This window comes from Rhyacophila brunnea, unplaced genomic scaffold, assembly GCF_057557595.1.
Source record: "Rhyacophila brunnea isolate RB1 unplaced genomic scaffold, BYU_Rbru_1.0 scaffold_24, whole genome shotgun sequence".
NCBI lineage: Eukaryota > Metazoa > Arthropoda > Insecta > Trichoptera > Rhyacophilidae > Rhyacophila > Rhyacophila brunnea.
The window spans coordinates 11,651,714-11,672,934 of record NW_028232904.1 but is presented as its reverse complement, the minus strand read 5'-3'; the positions used below and the strand labels follow the sequence as shown (position 1 = coordinate 11,672,934).

General features: G+C 35.4%; 1 protein-coding gene across 1 annotated transcript in view; it reads right to left on the bottom strand.

The window, feature by feature from the left end:
• The window catches only part of LOC147069040 (uncharacterized), a 67,189-nt gene that overhangs the window by 9,664 nt on the left and 36,304 nt on the right, over nt 1–21,221 (bottom strand). The window contains exons 11-14 of the mRNA XM_085951589.1: nt 8,311–8,447; nt 5,440–5,636; nt 2,796–2,879; nt 37–2,624 (exon numbers count right to left, since the gene is read on the bottom strand). Coding sequence (XP_085807715.1) covers nt 37–2,624; nt 2,796–2,879; nt 5,440–5,636; nt 8,311–8,447 — 3,006 coding nt within the window. The remainder of the gene's footprint in view (nt 1–36; nt 2,625–2,795; nt 2,880–5,439; nt 5,637–8,310; nt 8,448–21,221) is intronic.

The window sequence follows — 21,221 nt, the reverse complement described above, 5'->3', positions numbered from 1 at the left end:
TTTGGAACTTTCATAAAGTTGTTATCGAGAGGCAACGCAGGACGACCCGTTGGCGTAGGCGCTGTACCATTCATTATATGAATTTTATGCAAAACGTACGGAATTTCAAAATCTTTATCATGATCAACTTGAGATTTTTTATATTCCTTTGAAAACCCAGCTTTTATATCGTCGAATTCTTTAAAGTAATTTTTCGGTAAATCAAATCCAGATTTAGGTAAATCGGCAGGAGGTCTGTTATTACAATCATGGGGCATTTCGAAATGGCCATACTTTGAAGAAAGCGGTGGAGCACTGGGAATTTGCCTAAATATATATTCTTCATCACTAGAATCCGCCGGAGTTAAATCTATCGACTTCTGATGCATGAGGACATGTCTACGTGACGCCGAACCTAACCGTTGCCTGTTTGCTAAGCTATTCGGATCGCTTTTAGTTCGTTCAACGGTAGCGTGCGTATACGTCATTTGTGCGTCACAAATTCGACTACTGGAACTCGTGTCCAGTATCAGCTTCGGATTATATTCATCAAAATGAGTTTTTGCCATCAGGTCTTCTTTACGAGTATCTTTCCTCAAACCGACTTTGACGAAATTCCCGTCACCTATATTAGACTTATCGAATTCCGAACGTAGAGCATAGTTATGAGAACGCGACTTAGCATATTCGATACTATCCATAGCCGGCAGTTTACGTGTAATCGGAACATCGGAATCTTTCGAAGAGTCAGTCATTAACATGGGACCGCCGGAATCGTCATTGTGGGAGCTGGTTAACGATTCAATTTTCTCTTTGTCAAAACTAAATATATTCTCAGCATCTGAAGATCGCTGTCTTTGATAAGCTAAAGACTTGGCCGTTCTGTTATCGATTTCCGTGCAAATTCCTGCAATCTGCTCCGGCCATATGTGAGTGGTGTTCGTGTATTTTTTGTCAGGTTCTTTAGGCGAACCCGTTCTAACCGGTGATACTTTTTCTTCAGATATTTTTCCATACGCTTGCATGTGTTTTTCAGTTTCGACATTTTGGAGACTAATAGAATGAACGTGCGAGGGTTCTTTGTGTTTTACGTTGCTCGGAAACGTGGAATACGGGTTTTGGATATCGTAAAAATTAGACGCAGCACATTTAGATGCCAATTCTGGAGTTGAAACCGCATTTATACCGTCACCGGCTCGCATATCCATTTTGTCATCCATAACCCTATAACCCGTCTGCGTGTCGTAATATTCACTTTTCGATTCCTGACTAGAAGTGCGGGATAATTGACCTACGTCTTTTAAACTAACAATATCGTAAACTGTAGTACTGCGTCGTTTTCCCGTGTCTATATATTCATATTCATTACGTTTAAAATCCTGATAATCCGATTTAGATTCTTGACTGGACGTACGTGACCCGGATCTATTACTTTTAATAGTCTCCCTAGATTTTTTACTGTCAGTATGGTAAACGCTATCTTTCGATTTCTTACTGGATTCCCCGCTGCTTTTAGATATTTTGGAATCGTAATAATCACTTTTGGACTCCTGACTTGACCCGCGGGATCCGGCCCCACGTTTAATCTCACGGTAAAAACTGCCGTCAGATCTTACGCACATTTTTTCTCTAGGCAAATCCCTCGGGTCGTCAGAAAGGAACGGATCGAATTGAATATCGTTATCACTTTTATATTTTACGTAATGGATGACGCGATGGGTTTTTACAGGACGTACATGTTGTTCATAATCTGAACCTATATGAGAGCATGAGTTTTCATCATCATCAGACGGGATGTAATTACCTGAATCTAGTGAACATGACCGTGTGTGAACGTGCGTATCGGACCCTCTATACCTGTCGTACGGATGTTCATCGTCAGATCGTTCGATGAGTTCATAACTGTCATGAGAAATATCATCTTGTGAGCCGCCAAAATTAAGCGCAAACGGCTCGCGTTTTTTAGCGGCCGGACCAGTAGTGCCAGGGTAGCTGGAAGAGAAAACCCTGCGCACCAACCGCGGTGCGTCAGGATCAACATCGACCGATACAGCGGACACTCCCATAAGTAATAATTGCCGCCGTGAATCGTCGTATCGCGTAACAGGGGAATCGACGCGGGATTCCCCAAGGAAAGGGATAAAATGCGGCGGAGACAGTGGAGCTCCGACCGCCTTGCATGAACCGATCTGCCGTATCATTCGCTTGGCTTGACCGGTATCGTCGAAGCTAAAATCGTGGAGATCTTTACAGCTGGCACTCTTCCCCCAGGGTTTGAAGAACGGATGATGACGCGGCTCGACGGGCGATTCGATGGCGTCGAGCTGCGTCTCTTGATTTTGGGTTAGTACAGGCGCAGGCTCGGGAGGAGGGATCTGCGGTCGGAGGGAGGCGGCGTTTCGGGGGGGCGGAGGCGGGGGGTTCTTCTTAAAGGGGCGGGGGTTGCCAGCGGGCGGCCGCATGGGGGGCCGGATGGCGGCAGCAGGCGTCTGACCTGAGGGGGTGGTTGTGGCGTCGGGCAGTCGCGATCGGGGTGGGGGCTGAACAGGGGGCTGCGCTTGGCGGGGGGGCGCGTGCGTGGTGGACGTGGTGATGATGCTGCTGTGCGGCGATGTCGAGCGGCTCCACGTACTCTCCGGAGAACCCTAAACACACAGAAAAACTCATTGTATTAATTATTAAATCATAAGAATCTGTTCTCTGTATCAAAAGGGCAGCAGAAAAAAGAGAAGTCTTTGCCACAGTGATTTCTTACGAGAAGAGGATCCAACTGGTCATGCAGATACTAAAGAGTGAGTGGATAGTGGAGAACTTACCAGCGGTGTCGTCATCTGACGCGGAGGAGGCGAATCCTCCATACGGTGATGGTTGACTTCCACGTGTGTCACTAATCCGGTACCCTGAAAATAATCAAATGTAAATATATACTTTCATACCAAAAAAGCACTTGTTTTATATATTTTTGTATTTTTTGAGGGTGGTTTTATCTAGGCGGTATTGACGAGCACTGTATAGGCGGATTTGGTTCGGCGGCAATGTCTGGACGGTTTTGGTTCGGGCGGTTTTATCAGGACCCCAAATATATAGTGTATACTTAAGCGTTGGACTATCACGCCGTGGGTCTCAGGTTCGAATCCTGGGTCTGGCAAGTACACATATTGTTTTTCAATTTGTTTGTGAGTCAGGGTATGGACCTAATAGGTTGAGCAAGTGGCTAACATCCATTTCTCGTAAAAAAACAAAATCTGTTAACACAAACCTCTACTATGTGGAGGCCCATATGATCCTATTAGGATCGGACATGGTCGGATAGATGCCATAAATCCATGCAAGTGCCTTACAATCTGTGATAGTCAGCTTACGGTCGGCCATTCCGACTTGGTATCTATCATGGAAAATTTCTCTGTTCCAGTTCTAAAAAGTTTGCGCTATTTTACAGTGAGTAAGAAGGTTTTTTCTCATTGTAGATTGACCGTAATACAGTATAACCTCGATAATTCGAAATCCAAGGGACCCTGAAAATTTGATTTCGAATTAGCAAAAATCGCTATAAATCGAATTTTCCGAAAAAAAAGAAATTTCGTAACTTTGTATGGAGACGATGCAGTATTGAAAAATAGTGTTACGTGGTATTTACCAGTGAAAAAAGTAATTCAATGGTGAACTAGTTCGAAATATGTGTTTTTTACACTTTGTAATTAAGCACTAATTACTGAGTAATCAGACATCCAGTTAGATAGGTACCTACCAAGAATACAAATTCTTAAATAAGAATGTTGTTCCTTTCGAAAATCTAATCTAGATTCATACAAATTCACAGTAAAAACGGGTACCTATGTAGGTGTGTATTATAATTAAAATAAAATTCTTTAATATCCTATAAACAGTAATACAAATGTCAAGTGAATTCATTAAGTCAATTAGTGAACTAGTCCTGTCAAACAAAGGGTCACTGTGTATTCATTATTGCCAGTTTAATCTAAACATTCAGTTGTTATCAACTCAAATTTTAAAAGATAAGAAACTCATTGTTTATTAAAATACATATTAAAAACGTAATTCTGTCAGTTATAAAAAAATGACACAAGTTAGTTACTTAATAATTACGAAATTTCGTAAATAAATGTTTTTTTTTCACTGAAAACCATTTAGTGGCCATGTGCTAAGATTACCTTGTAAAACAACATTTTTTTCACATTAATAAAATAATGGATTCTGAATTTACTTGAATGACAAGTAAATGTACCTTGATTGACATCCCCTGCAATAATAATAATAATATTGATGCTTGAATATGTCATAGTACATTAGGAGTTTTTGGGTTTTTCCACAACTTAAACTTTGGGTTTTGCCTCCCATCAGTAAATTTGCAGGTGTTTGCCTACTTAATTGTCGTCATTAAATTTATTACTTTCCAAGAAAATAAGTATTTTACAATCATTTATTTCGATTTATATGGATAAAAATGGCCTTTGGGACCAAATTCCATTTCGAATTACGAAATAACGAAAATTTCGATTTATAACAAACTTTTTGTATGAAAAATGATTCTTGGGGGTTAAAATTGACGAAAAATTCGAAAAACGGCGAAATTCGAATTATCGTTTTTCGAATTATCGAGGTTCTACTGTATATATAATCAGCATAGGAACCACAAACACTCTAGTATAAGCCAACCAAGATCTTGAGTTGTTGCTCCTGGGACACTATCAGTACAACTTTGAAAGTTAGCTAATGTATACAGTGGAGGCATGGCGGACGGTGGAAAGAAAAACAAGTTAACTTTACAAGAGTCTTGTCTTAAGGCTATACTTCAGCTGAGGCATGGTCTAAAACGATCGTGACTAGGCGATGCGCGGATTGTGCAAATAATGAAATATAATTTGTCATAAAAATTCAACATGCGTCCATTTAATGTTATGTTTATTGTTATATTAGTAATAATAATAGTATATTCATGGACATGTTTTCTTTTTCATATACATGCGTAACGTTTTTTAGTCATCTTTACACGATTTAAGAATATATTCCTCCGATGGCATCATAAAGCAAATTGAGGTGCTCACACCTCGACTGTCGGTCTCCGATTGACGACGAGTGCGAAATTTATTCCCACCTACTGACGAAAATTATTTGCCGTTTCACTTATGTATGCTCTTAACAGTCTCAACAGAGCCTCAGTCTGTTCCGTCTCTACTTGACAGCAACTGAATTCAGGAATTTCTGGAAGACCATTAATACTCATACCTAGATAACTGTAGCATAATAGTAGAAGTGAAACAATCACAGGCTTTGAGAAAATCACATGAATATATTGTGACCTCACTGGGAATGAATCGAATCCCGAGCTCTGAAATGAAAAGTCAGAGCTTTACGCATAGGACTACGAAGGCAACGAGAAGATAGAAAAGAACATAAAGAGGAAGATTATTAAAATGAGCATTGCTGATGGTGACGTACCTGGTCTCTCGTGGCAGCAGAGCTCGTAAGAGTATCTGGTTGGCGAGTCTGGAGGTTGGTGGCCCCCTCGGAGCGGCGCCTCTGCCTCTCCACCAAGGCCATGGCCTGGCGAGCCGCCTCCCCCTCCCCCGTGTAGCCCTTCATCATCAGAGAAGCCTCCAGATACTGAGGCTGCTTGTCCCATTCCAGAGATATTGCTGAAACAAATACACAGCATCTGTTAACTTCTTTGTACAGAGTACTTCTATAGTAATGTGGCTGCTATCACATACCAAATATCAGTGGCGAAGGGTGAAGGTAGGCTGTTAAGATACCCATAAATAGTGCACACCTAACATTGTCCGTCATACGAATTTGTTTTCATTGAAATAAGACTACAATTTTAAACTTTAGTTTTTAAAATTCAACTAAACCTTGCCTGAACCAAACAATAATAGTTTCGGTATGTTAAGGGCGATTCGACAAAATAGTGCATACTTTTTCATTCATACTTGAATTAAAAATACATATTACAGATGTTGTTGGTTAGATTTTAAAATTCATTAAGGCCTGCCTAAACCAAACCATAGTAGATAAAAAATATTATTCTATCTACAAAATATCCAAAATTATGTACGGTTTAATGCCATAATTTTAAATATTTTATAGATAGATGGTTATTTTTTGACTATTATCTATTATGGCTTGGTTTTCGCATGTCGCATTTCGCGTTTAATTGAATTTTAAAAAACTAATTGACACCATCTGTAAATTGTAGACTTAGTTCAATGAAAACAAACATGTATGACTGACAAAGTTTATTGTGGACTATTTGTCAGATCTTAACAGCCTACTTCCACCCTTCGCCACAGCCAAATATATACATACAGTTTTTGGAGTGACTGACATAAAAAAACATAAACAAAGGGAAATTTATGAAATTTAGTGTTCATCAAAAATTATACAAATTGGCTAGGAGCATACTACGTCAACGTGTTTCATTACCCCTTTTCGAGAATATTTCTTTTCTTTTGAACCAAAAATGTTTTTCTTTGCTGAAACATTATTTAACTTGGCCTTGGGCATTGCAGACATATCTCAAAGAAGTCATTTCAATGATTGCTATCCATTGAATTGAATATGTTCAAATAAATTGGATTTATATTTTAAATACTTAGGTATTTTAATTTAATTTGGAATATTTCAAATGTAAATTCCGGGAAATAAAAATGTAAAACCGGGAAATAAATGTACTGAAATGAAACAGAACAAAGAAAATGGTTCTCTCTGGTCTCTGATCTCTGCTATATATTGTATACCCACATCAGTTTAGTATGTTTTCCTTCATTTAGTGTTGATCTATGTGCTCCTGATACAAATCTAAGCGAAAAAGGGTTCATTTAGCTCTCTTGGTGTACTTCCTTGTTTGTATTCATAATATAATATAGATTATTTTTATACCACGCTGCTTTTTTGATACTAGTAAGGCTTCGCCTCCCTGAAGAACTTCAGTAGCCCACCTCCGCACCAACTGGTAGATTTATTTTTTCAAATACTAAAATATTTCACAACTCCCTTGAAAGCGGTCAGTCCCCAAGATTGAGAAGCACTGACTTAGATAATAACGTCATGTTGTTTAATTTTACTCAGTTTATAATGTCGTGGGTTTGGCAAATACCTACACACTTCATTTTTTAATGTGTGTTTGGAGTCTGGACTGGGGTGGGATCTGGAAAGTATGGACCTAATAGGTTGAGCAAGTGGCCCACAACCATTTATCGTAAAAAAAAAAACAAAAATATGTTAATACAAACCTCCATTCTGTGGAGGCGGTTTCCTCAGTGTTTAGATACTAGACTGGTGGGGCTTCTCCTGATATACAAGTAATCTAAGCATAACCGTTTGCAATTAAAGATGAACTATTAATCCATGCAGCATACCATAGACATTGAAAGTATGAATGTACCTATCTGCTGGTCTATTCCAACGCACCTAACTCTAAAATCATGCAAAATTGTGATAAAAATGGTATTCGTATATAATGTCGAAAATAACACTTTTAACAGCGATCACACCGGGCACGTTAATTAGATAACTCCTCAAGCTGTAATTTATTGTTATGTTAGTGATAACGCAGCACACACGGATAGAAATACATAAAATTATTTTTCTTTCATTCAAAAACCTTTCTTTGAAAAAATCCCCAAAATTCCAAAATTCTTTTAAGACAGAAAGAGTCATGTAATTATACGCATATAAATTTTTAAAAGTAAATGACCAGATTCACAACTAAGTGCAGAACATGTGCCTCCACACAGAGTAAAGAAACAAGTATGAGAACCTAAGTTTAACTACCTTTTCTCTTATATTATGTAAAATTATTGGATCATGTCAAAAGAATCCAATAATTTTACATAATATAAGAGAAAATGTAGTTTAAAACATAAGTTTTCATTTCACTAAAATAAAAAACACGTCTTTTTACTTAGCAGGGCAACATAGTTATTAGGATTTTGCAATAAAAAAGCCAAAGTCAATAGTGACATTTGATAATTTTATATTTTAATAAGTATATTTTTGAGGTTTCAAATTATATGTCTAGTACTAGGAAATAGCTAATTTGTTGACACGATACGCATCCCTGCACACCTCGCGAACCTTGCAACAACAGATGTAATGATGACCAGATGGAATAAGTGTTTAAATTTTTCCTCCATTTTCGGTAAAAAATATGGGGTAAAAGTGGCGATAAATAAGTATTTGTTAATTTTGATTAGTTTCACAAAAAGTTTTATTAGAAAGTTATTGGTAGATAGAAGAGGGAGAGAGAGAGACAGATAAGAGAGGTTGTTATGTATGTTGAAATGAGTGAAAAGAAACAAGAAAACAAACCGTTAGATCCGGGAGGCAGTGGCAGCAAAGGGTGGGCCGAAACACTGTTGGGGTTGTTGCTCACTAGATTGGCCGAGCCAGAACTGACGTTGGCGCGGCTGGAGCGCAGCGAACGGCTCACGCGGAACGACTGCGACCTGCGGACATCGGACATAGCGATACAATCTCTTGTTTCTTTTCACTCGTTACCAAATTCAAATCTAACCCGATTCCACTATAGACACGGTGTCAAATTACACTTGGAAACACGTTTTTTTTTTAATCATTATCGCAGATAAGAGATTACGATCAATAAATGTTATGTTTTTAACCGTTTTATTTACATTCTAGCGAAATAATGTATATTTACAGTACACAATTCTATTTGTAACGATTAGAAATTAATATAAAATAACCAGAGCAGGAATACGACTCCCCAAAACTGTCGAAACCAGAACCGGAACCCATATTTCGGAATACTAATAAATCCATTCACCTTTATATCATTTAAACTTATAATTTTTGACATAATTAGTCAAATATAAACAGTGCTGTAACTAGGAAGGTGCAACAGGTGTACAGGATAGGACCCAAGATGAAAGACATCCTGAAATGGAACTGACTCAAATACTATAATCAGTGTTGCCAACTTTGCATTTTGCTTGCCAGAATTAGCATTTTTGAATAGGCATCTAGCTTGTAAATTTTCTATCTGGCATATGACGTTTAATTCAGCTTTTTTCGACACCGCATACAGCTTAAAACATTTTGTTTCAGAATATTACACCAGATTTAGTTAAAAATCATCATACTGCTTTTACGTACATTATATCTTACTAGGAAACGCCGGGTGCCAGGTGCAGTACCACCCGTCAAAATTCTTGTCGATGTGCTCAATGTGTTCAATGTGCAGCATATAGAGTATGTGTGTGCGTCTGTATGTGTCTTGCACAGCTTTCCAGATATATATAAAGTAAGTGAATACAATTACTTTTTAATATTCACTTTTTCATGTGAAGGATTTCAAGAACCAGTGCTGCTGAGCTCTGATGTGCTCAGGTGCACTTCGACCTCTGCGACCGATGGTATTTGATGGAATTTAAATTCCAACTGATTGAAAATTTGTACTATTCCATTTGAGTCATTTTTGCACATCAATGGTTTCGCTTTTTGGCATTGATACTCACCAATGGCAAATACACACTGACAACAAATACAGTTGATTCTCGCGTATATAAAAAATTAATACAATAAAAGAAGGTAAAAATCTTATTACCTACTAAGTGTTGGAAACCTCGGATCCATAAAATCAAAAATTGAAACCCATATTCATTTTAAAAAAGTCTATTTATAGCTATCGACCTAAACAGAAGGGGAAGGCGATTGTTTAGAGACCACCTTAAGTGTTTAATTGCCGAAAGCGGTTACGTACCGTAATTACACCAATTCTTACGTTAATTACACCGATTAACTAATTGCGGCATAGAAAGGATTAATAAAAATAGATTTTATATTACATTAGAGATAATTCTCATTAATCACAGGTGAGTGTGATTTTTTTTCGTTCAATACTCCAGGAAACATCATAATGAGTGGCATCATGCGCGTATAGTCAGATTATTTGACAGTTATCGTTAAATTTTACATAATAAATGCAGACAGGCCAAGTATGTAGATTCTTTTATGTTTAAAATGTCTTGTTTTTCAATACCCCGTTGAAATTTTACAAATCACGACCGTGTCCAAAATGTATCCCCCGGGATAGCAGGGGGTTACCTGTATATTATCAAGAACAGACCAATAGATGTAGCAATACGTACTACAATGTACTAGTTATCTCAATATATCTACTGATACTCCCCTCCAGCTGTTAGGAGGCTTCGTAGTGGGCTGAAGTTGCTCATCTTTGGTGTTTTTAGTGTGGGTGTTAGACAGGTGAATTTGACATTAAAGAAATAAATTGAAACACATTTTTTTTTATAAGAGCGTAGTAAAGAATTGTATTGACACACGATTCAAGTAGAGTTTACATAACTGTTACGTAGTATTAGATTAGGTGACACGTGGAAAGAATTTGTAAAGAACGTTCATGGCATCACTTGTTAATTTATTCATTATTATAGGGGTCGTTATATTAATTATTATTCATCATTTATTAATTAGGATTCTCAGAAATTCTATGAATGTCATACTTGAGAGATTACTTGGCGCGAAAACTGTGCTGATGGCATTTCGACCACCTCCCATTCGAAGTAACTCCCGAATATATTCAAAAACTAACATATCTCAAGTGGAAGCAAGGTGTAAGAGGCAAAGGGGTAGTTAAAAATTCTTAAGATCATCCGTCACGCCTCAGAAAACTAACAGTATATTTGACGCAGTGACTTTGACTATGACGAGATAACATCGCCAGCAATTAAGTTTTGTTTCAAGCCTAAGTAACGTGTTTACTTACTTTTGAAATAATATTTATTTGTGGACTAGGGGTTGTAAATTTGATGAGTGGAACATTGCGATTTTATATTATAGGTATTTTCGTATTATTATAGATTTATCGATGGAGAATTGTAGCATGTTATAAGGAAGGGTAGAATTGATGTTACTACCTACAAGATGCGCTGTATTTTATATTTATCACCAAAACTCGTGTGTTCAAAAGCTGTAATAATCTGTTTGTAAATGCATTTTTTTTTGTAGCATCTACCTGAAAATTATTCCAACAAATCAGCAAATCGCACTAGAGTTTGAAGGCTTTTCATTATAAGTAGTTTTTTGTGACGTGACATCATTGTTGTTCTGGCGATTTTGGCAGATTTTACCAACTCCTAATGTTCGTTTAAAGGTTCAAAATGTGCCTATTACGATCGGTATTAGCCTACCTACTTCCAAACAACACTCTTCGCCACTGCGACCTAGTTATAGATAAATATATTACAAAATATTTGTAGCAGCATGACTTCGAAAAGAGACCCACGGATGGCACAACCCATTAACTGGACGCCGCAAGCACCATGTACACGGATTAGGATTTAACCCTATGTTAACTCCGTAATTTTTATTTCACTCTTACAGCCAGTCAGCTTAGTCTGATTAGCTCTGACCCTTTTGATTATACAGGTCCTCTATTTTGAAACTAAGCACCTTACACTATCGAGATTCGTTTCTAGTGTTAAGTGTGGTTATCTAGTTGTCAAATGCGATACCTACCTGAACTGAACTAATTCTTTGGCAAGTTCATATGGTTATTTGGTCGAGCGAGTCATCTTATTTTGTTAATCTATTTTCATGTACCGTTTAAAGTATTCTCTGTTATTATTTTGATTAATCTCTGTGAACTCTGAATAAATACTAAAACCGTGTTTCTATTTTATAAATAAACCATTCTATATATTTTATTTTAATTTCAAATACAAAAAGTAGTTGTCTATACTATTTATTCAAGGCATTGGTAACAGGTGAAGCATATGGACACTGTAATTTGTAGGTATTCAACCACTTCAGTAGGTATACAAAACGTGAAACGTTACATCGGAATCTGGGAACACAAAAATAATGAGAAATGAGTTGCTCTATTGGTGAGAATATAAGAAGTTTTAATTCTAAGAGTGTGGAGAACAGTAGCGAAGGGTGGAGGTAGGCTGTTAAGATCCACCATAAATAGTGCACATTAAACTTTGTTAGTCATACGTATTTGTTTTTATTGAAGTTAAGACTACAATTTACAAATTGTTAGTTTTTAAAAATCAATTAAACCCTGCCTAAACCAAACCATAATAGTTTTGGTATATTTTGGGCGATATTACAAAATTGTCCACACTTTTTCATTCATGCTTATTTGTTTTCGTTGGATTAAGAATACATATTAAACACATTGTTGGTTCATTCTTTTAAATTTAGTAAGCCCTGCCTCAACCAAACTATAAGATAAAAAATATTATTCTATCTATAAAATATCCAAAGTTATATATGATTTAATTGCACAATTTTAGATATTTTGTAGATAGATAGATGAGTATTTCATTTTATATCATCAATTATGGCTTGGTTTTCGCACCGTTTAATTGGATTTTAAGAACTAACCGACACCATCTGTAAATTGTAGTCATATTTAAATGAAAACAAATACGTATGACTGAGTTTAGTGTGCACTATTTCATAAATATAGATTAAAGTTTGTCACGTAAACAAAACGCGCATTCAATCAATATTGATAATAGTTGATAATAGATAATATTGATGACACTCGGCGCGCTTAGTGTTTCTTACACTTTAAGGTCTAACCATCATAAAATAATAAACCGAATCCTGCTTCAAAGGTTTTCACATTTATATCTTATTAAGCCGTTATATGGTCGGAATGACGTATTATATTGTATTATCAAATTTACATTATTTTTTTGTATAAGTAACAAATAATTAGTTAAATTAAATAATTAGTTAAAAGTTAAAAATTTAAAAATAAAATTACGAAACAATGAAACATCGGGAGCCCCAAATTTTCTAACATTTTCAAACCCAAAGGTTCTTTGGTAAAAATATCTGTTAGGTTAGCTCATAACCTCAAAGTGCATACGATAGCATATCACCACACAATGAAGTGGGTAACTTCATCATCTACATATTATGTACTTAAGCATATGCATGTCGTAGGTCATTCACTACACAAAGAAATTCACCTGTGACTCATCGACGTATTTCTATTCAGTTATTTTGTCATATATTCTTCTGATATCAATTAACGTAATAAATGTCCTAATCTCCCATCAAAAATCATTTAATCGACATAATTAGGGGAAGAAATATCTAAATCTTAATATTTGTAATTTTAGAATGAAATGATTGAGGGATGCTGAATCGGTAGGTATCCTTGTATGACATAATAAATTGGCATAAAGGAGAAAGTAGGTACCGTTGTATACCCCTTCTTGAAGAAAAAGGTAACAGGCAATCGGTAACTAGCCTTTGAATGTCAAGGCACATCCCCAAACTTAAATAACCCACGTTTTACTCCAAAATGCGCATATCTACCAGCCTAGTTTTAACAATAATTTGTAATCGAAACGTAAAGTACTTAATTAATATTAACCAGTGCATAGACAAGTAAAACAGTGTCTCATCCCTAATCAATGACAATACGCCTTTAACATATTGACAACTATTACATAAACATTTGTTACTTCCATCAACATATATGTCCTATATCTCATGTGAATATAAAAATAAAATAAGAATACGAAATATTCAATTGCTCCAAATCCATGGTTTTAATTAAGCTCAGAACAAACCCTGCGACATAAACCCTTTCATATCGCTACATACCGCTATTTGAAACTTATATGATTGTTCATCTAAATAATGATGCTATAGTATATTAGTAATATTAAACTTTAACCCACGATGGCCGCGCGGCTTAAATGTCGACCTATAACGTCGTGGGTCCCAGGTTTGAATCGTGGGTCTGGCAAATACACATAATTATTTTTCAAATTGTGTATGACTCAGAGTATGGACCTAATAGGTTGAGCAAGTGGTAAAAACAAAAATCTGTTAATACAAACCTCTACTCTGTGGAGGCCCTAATGATCTTATTAGGATCGGACATGGTCGAATAATAATATAAAATATTTTTTTTGGTTAATAGCTATTTCGGTTGTAACTCAGTCATCAATGGTATTATTACTATGCTATCGAAAACAATAAATAATGATTGTTTATCGTAGAAGGAATGTTTGAACACTAATAAAAGGTCTCTTTATCTCAGTGCAGCTCTGATAAAAAATATCTTAGAGCCAGAAGCGTGGCACTAAATAACAATGAAACTTTCATGAAAAGTGACAATATAATTTCAAAATTGTTATGCGTGACATAATACGAGGGTGGGTCAATAATTCCTTAGAAAAAAGCATTAAAACAGGTTTTATTTTTGTATTTTTTTTTTATTTCTCAACATAATTTCCTTAGAGCTCAATACACTTGGTTAGACGTTTCTCAATTTTTTTTAAACCGTCAGAAAAATAAGTTTTCGGAAGGTCCTCAAAATAAGCATTTGTCCGATCGATGACTTCTTCATTTGAAAAAAAACGTTGTCCACTTAGATATTTTGGGAAAAGGAAAAAGTCACTGGGGGCTAAATCTGGCGAATACGGTGGGTGGTCGACCAATTCGAACTTTAATTCTTCAATTTTAGCCATTGATCGTAAACATGTGTGAACACGGGCATTGTCCTGATGAAAGAGGATTTTTTTCCTGTTTAAATGAGGCCGTTTTTCTTCAATTTTGTTTTTTAGCTGGTCCAATAAAGATGCATAATAATCCCCTGTTATTGTTTTTCCTTTTTCCAAATAGTCAACGAAAATAATTTCACGTGCATCCCAAAATACAGTAGCCATAACCTTACCAGCTGATTTTACGGTTTTCGCCTTCTTTGGACATGGTTTGCCTTCGCAATCCACTGCTTTGACTGTTCTTTCGTCTCGGGAGTATAGTGGTGTATCCATGTTTCATCTACAGTCACAAAGCGACGAAAAAATTCATCCGGATTGCGTTGCATGAGCGACAACAGGGCTTTAGAGGCCACCACCCTATTGCGTTTATTGTCGACTGTGAGCAAACGCGGCACCCATCTTGCAGAAATATTTTTCATGCCCAATTTGTCATGTAAAATAGAAATGACGCTACCTTTTGAGATCCCTGTAACCTCAATTATCTCACTCAACTTTAATCTTCGGTCACTTAACACCATATCGTGGATTTTATTGATCATTTCTGGTGTAGTCACCTCTACAGGACGTCCTGAGCGTGGTTCATCCTTTGTTGATGTACGACCACGTTTAAATTCATTTAACCAGTTATAAATAGTTGCAAGTGAAGGAGCAGATATGACGTGAACTAAATCCAACTCATTTTTTATTTCCTTTGATGTTAACCCTTTTATATTAAAATGTTTAATAACAACTCTAAACTCAATTTTCTCCATTTTCCATTTTTCCATTTTCCACAAGCAAATTTTTTTTTTAAATGTACGAGAAACACACAACAACCCGACCAATCTGATTGAAACTTCGCAGCATACTGAATCGGTAGTGCCGCTGCATGAAAACAAACCGCTTGCAGTACTAGTCGCGCCACCTGTCGGCTTTTCTAAGGACTTATTGACCCACCCTCGTATTAATAAGAACTGTATGAAGAAGTGTCGGAGCACGCTTTTACTGTCAGCTATAAGCTACATTTCGGCCCCTTAAGGTTGAAGAAACATATCTCATTGTTCTCTATTTTACAGGGGACCCCAACGCAAGTAAATTTACACTGCATTGCCATTAACAAAAAAGCATTTTCAGGAGTTATGTATCGTTTGTCTGTTGAATTTTTGTCACTTAACGTGATACAAACGTTTTTTTATGTCCAGTATCATACGTAAATTAAAATCACCAAAAATTTAGGTAAGTTTATTTGACCCGATTTGTGAATGCATAGTGTGAAGTCGAAAATATTTGATATTCGAGCATATGGGACTCCACTGCTTGAAGGTTATACTAACTTATTACAAGCCATTGGGTCTTTGTACTGGATTGAACGCACGTTGAAAAAACAACCTGTCACTCTACCAATAGGGTCACCGTGGGTGGAAAAAAGGTGTAGAAACTGTATTAACTTAATAATATAATATAAAATCTGTTTCTAAATATAAAATTACACTAAGAAGCGGGTTCATGCCAAAAGTTTGCAAAGAACAAAATCTTACCTTACACTAATCTCGACCTAAAAAAATACACAATCGAAGTGCTGGGGATTCAACAAATACAAGTGCACCGCTGACCAGGTTGAATAAATCAACTTCAAAGTTAAATAAGCAATTATAAATTCTACATAACTGTTTTCAACATTTTGTAAATGTGGTCTCATTATCAAATTATCTGTTATTACCTCAGAGTAATAATATAAAGAGAGTGGGTATTGTTCGATAAAATGAAGCCGTGTTTCTTGTGTATAACGCACAGTAGAACCCTAATTTTGTTATTATTAACTTAACTATGAAACATTATACAATCATGTTGCTTCTGAGTATGGGCTACCAAATTTAAAATTTAATTTATAGTTTCAACTAAATTAACTAAAAATAATTACCAATAACTTTCTGGAGTGGAGTGGAATAGAGTCGTTCAAACCGATATTTAGCAGCGACGTGTACACAAAATATTTAATTCAGCCGTAGAAATTTTATCTTACTCTAACGCATGTTGCAGAGACAAAAGCGTGCCGAATGCTTTCTCACTCGCAATATGGTTCGTTTTTGTTCAGGCCTTGGTTATTACTATTTCATGAAAAAATATTGATATTTCTTTGTTTATTAATGTGTTAAGTGTTTGAAAGAGGATAATGCTTTAAAGTGCTGTCACAGTAAGAGCTGCGGCTACGGGAAAAGAATGTGTAAAGTCGTTTTTATTGGTATTTAAAATGTTATCAAACTGATACTCCCATCCCGTAGCACATTTTGAACCTTTAAACAAACATTGTCAGTTAGCAAAATCTGCCGAAATTGCCAGAACAACAATGAGGTCACCTCACATGTATCGCGCTACATCATGAACCGCACTAGTCAGTGAACGTTTTTTTTTCTGCAGGCCTACACAAAATTGTATGTTCTTTGTTTTTAGTGATTTTCTCTGTGGTTTTTCTATTAAATTATTATCTATGTCTGTGTTTATGTCTATTATCTATGGTCTGCTGGTTGGGTTATCTATGGATGCAATATTGCAAGTAATTTTAACGTATACACATGTAGAAACTGTTAAAATTTATTGAAATTACAATGAATTATAATTCAAAATACTAATACATTAGAGTTGAATTTATAGAAATAGCGATTATTCAAAATATTCTGTGGAATGACGAAACCGTAGACTAAATTTGTCATTGTGCCAGCACGTGACGTGATCATAATGTAATCACCGCTTTCGTCAAGCCAAAAGATTAAAATTATGTACGGTTGCTATGAAAATAATAGTGCCATTTTATATCGTGTTGGGAAATTTGTATGTATGCAGTTCGCCGTATTACACGAAATATATGGTCGTATATTAAAGACCATCCAACGTCTTTTCTGGCTGACTTTGTTATATTCTAGACACGTTGCTTAGTTACATTGTTTAATAGTTATGCGCCTACTGAATGTATAAATAGGAAGTGGTTATCTAATCATCAATACTTAAATCAATTAGAATTACTATTATAGTTCAAAGTAAAACTTTCAGTGATTTCAGAAATACACACTTCACTTCATAATAAAATAACCACAGAATAGATTAACAAATAGAATTCCGATAGGCTATATATACCCCAATTATACACTACATTTTGAAGGGTTTTGAATGTGTGAGTGTCCTGCGAAAATGAAACACACATTATAGACGTGCAATAGTGTGTTGCAACCTTCAAATACACCATTATTGTATGAGCGTTTGCTCATAAACTGAGAGCAGTTGTCAGAACGAAGGACAAGTTTAGAATGATCCCATATTCTTTCACACTAGAAATCGGTTGCCTGTTACTCCACACCCATTACTGCTCAGCCCCGCAGTGGTTTGGCGGGCACGGCGGCGTCTTGCGAAACTCAAACGTACAACCCTGTGTGAAATGTTCGTAGACAGTGTCTTTTTTGGGGCATAATACACACGGTTATACGTTTGAGTTTCGCAAGACGCCGCCGCGCCCGCCAAACCACTATGGCCGAGCACTGAGGTATTTCAATTCTCATTAATTCTGTGTTCCCTGAAAATAGCCCACGATTGTGCTGTCCAATGATAGCTTTTACTTTAAAACCAATTCTTTTAGATATTCTCAATGTCAGACTTGATGTAAACTTCACAAAATCGAAACAGGAAACAGTAAAAAATTAAGTCTAATGTCATTGTAAATGGAAGATCAAAATTTTAAATGAAAATGAATGAGATATATAGTTAGATGAATCGATTTTTGAAATGATATAGTTGTTTTATGGGTGAAAATACAGAGATTAAGACTAGCCAAAATTGGATTTACTAGTTTTACACGATGGACCAAAATGTGTATTAACAATATCAATTATTGCAATATTAAATAAAAGAAAATATAAAAAAGGTAATCCAGCTGCATGTTTAAGGATGTTACGATGGTGCAATTCTACAAACCATAGATAAATCACATTATACACAGTAGAAACAAGCGCGAAATATTTTTAACTATACAGTGAGGTGAAGCGTCCTGGTTGTTAGAAAGAGTGTGATAGTGTCAGAAAGTGCAAAGAATACAGATAGGCCGTAGTGATTCGAAATAAATAGTACACACTAAACTTTGTCAGCCATAATTATTTGTTGTCATTCAACCCTTTTACTCCCATTCGGCCGATATTTCGACCCACCATACCTATGCGAAAACTCCATCTGGGCCGATCCATCGGCCGAAAGTTTGGAACCAAATTTACGATTTATTCCAAATTTTTTCCCGTCATATTTCGTCTGGTGTAGACGAAGCACTATATTCGCTCTGTGTTAGGTGTGACTAATATTTATTTTAGTGTCGAATTTGTTTATAATTATGTCATACCCTAATAACGTAATAACTCACAAGTCATAATTGTTCTTGCTGTCGAACTCAAGACCAAAGAGGGTCATAAAAATAATAAAACATTTTTTTATGAGACATTTTAAGTTCTGAAATTTCTTTTAGTTTTTTATGATTCATATATCACATTACAAAATGAATTTTGTAATTTTTATGAACTGATCGAACAAACAATGGATGCCCACTGTTCTTTTGGTAGGATGGTGAAAAAATACATGAATAAATATTACTATAATTGATTTAGTGCTTTGAAACTTATTTTTTGAAATTACTTCATTCCCATATCAGTTAGTCCTCGATAATGTATTGAATTCTCTTGCGATTTCGTGAATTGAATAATATTCTTGAATACCTTGACACTATACGATTTTTTTTTGATTACTTTATAAAAATTCTATTTCATAGGGAAATAATAATATGTTTATTTTTTTTTCTGTTACTAGATACAGTGACGTCCCTGGATAAAATGCCGCCCCTAGACAGCGCCAAAATGCCGCCTCATTTTTTATACATTATTTTTATCATCCTTTCATGAGCCCAATATCTAAGAAATGTGTTGTATGGATACATTACCAACAAAATATCAGACCAATGAAAAATCTGCAAGTGTGGTCTCTGGTTTCTGGTCACCAACGACGTTGAAGGTCAACGGAAGTAAACTAGATATCGTGAGCCCGATAAAACCAGTGAGCTTTTAATGGAAAGATATTTTCATTATTACTAAGTTTATGTAGCTATTTCTATATATTCCAAATGAGTTTCCTCGATTTTCCGCCCTTCGAGTAACTGCCGCCCCCAAGCGACGCTCAATCTGCCTACCCCCACGGGACGTCACTGACTAGATAAGAATAGATTATACTATAAAATTTGATATGTCAATTATAAATAAAAAAATGTTGTCACACTTGTTTTGTAGTTCAAACATAGTTTTATCCGTTCATTTCTAAATAAATATTGATACATTATTTTTTCTTTTGTTTTATTGATCTAAACTATCAATATTATTACTTATTATTGCTTTATACACCATTGAGAACACACAAAAAAAGTTTCAAGTTTTTAAAACATGTGTAGAATTATTTATTTAAAAAATACTAAATCGACGATTTTTTGGCAAAAAACACTTGGGAGTTTTCACATATGCTAGGCTAAATCAGCTGGGAGTAAAAGGGGTTAACTAATAATACAAATTGTAGGTGGTATTATTTGTAAGTTTTAAATTCAATTAAAACCTAAGGAACCTACTGGCTGTGGAAATCAAACAAAAATAGTACACTCTTTGTCAGTCATACTTATTTATTTTCATTGAACTAAGAATACAAATTGTAGATTGTGTTGGTTTGTTTTTAAAATTCATATAACCCTAACTAATCAAACCGTAAAAGATAAAAAATATTCTTCTATCTATAATAATTACAAGATAAAAAGAACTTTTTATATACAACGTCTTTAAATTTTCTGTTCAATTATTATACTCAAACTTGTGCTTGATATGAAGTAAATAAAAAACAAACAAACATACAAATATAGAATACCGAAATATCATTTTGATTTCCATAGTAACGCATGTATATATTAATAATTTAGTTGCTAGGACCACCCACTTAGCAACCAATAATAGTGGATTGGAGTACGTATTTCTTCCGAAATAACTTTTCATACAAAACAGAATTAACTGAAAATGAATTCAATTCTACTTAAAGATGGCTAAAAGTATTAAAAGAATGCATTGGCATCGTGTTCTGATATATTCTAAAAGTTTCAAATGTCTAGCTAGTCGGGAAGTTAGTTAAAAATCGATTGCAAGATTTGTACTGGATAAACAACCACTGAACAAATAAGAATACGAGTTAATAAAAACGTTATAAAATATTTAAAAATATGTAAGGTTTTATGGCATATTTTAACATAAACTGTCATATTTCAATTCAATGAAACGACCCATGCTCCAAATGACAACGCCTACCTACCTTAGCGCATATTGTGTTATTTTACACACAGAGATCTCAGTTCCCGACTGGATAACTGGACTAATAAAGTTGTAAACTTTTTTAGCGCAAAGATTCCTGTTTGGGTATCAATTTCTTATTTGGAATCTATTTTAGTACCTACATGTTCTTTTAGTGAAATATCTTTTTTAAATAAGTAAAATGTAATATATCCTTCGACAGGCACTCTTCGTTAATGATGCAAAGCTAACCTATCCCTAATCAGGTGTTCCGATTCTATTTCTCTTCTCCGGGGTTGTTAACATGCAAATTTTTGGGGATTACGTTTCATCCGTCTTGTTACGTGACTCTTTTTCGTTATCACACCAACAATGTCAAATAATC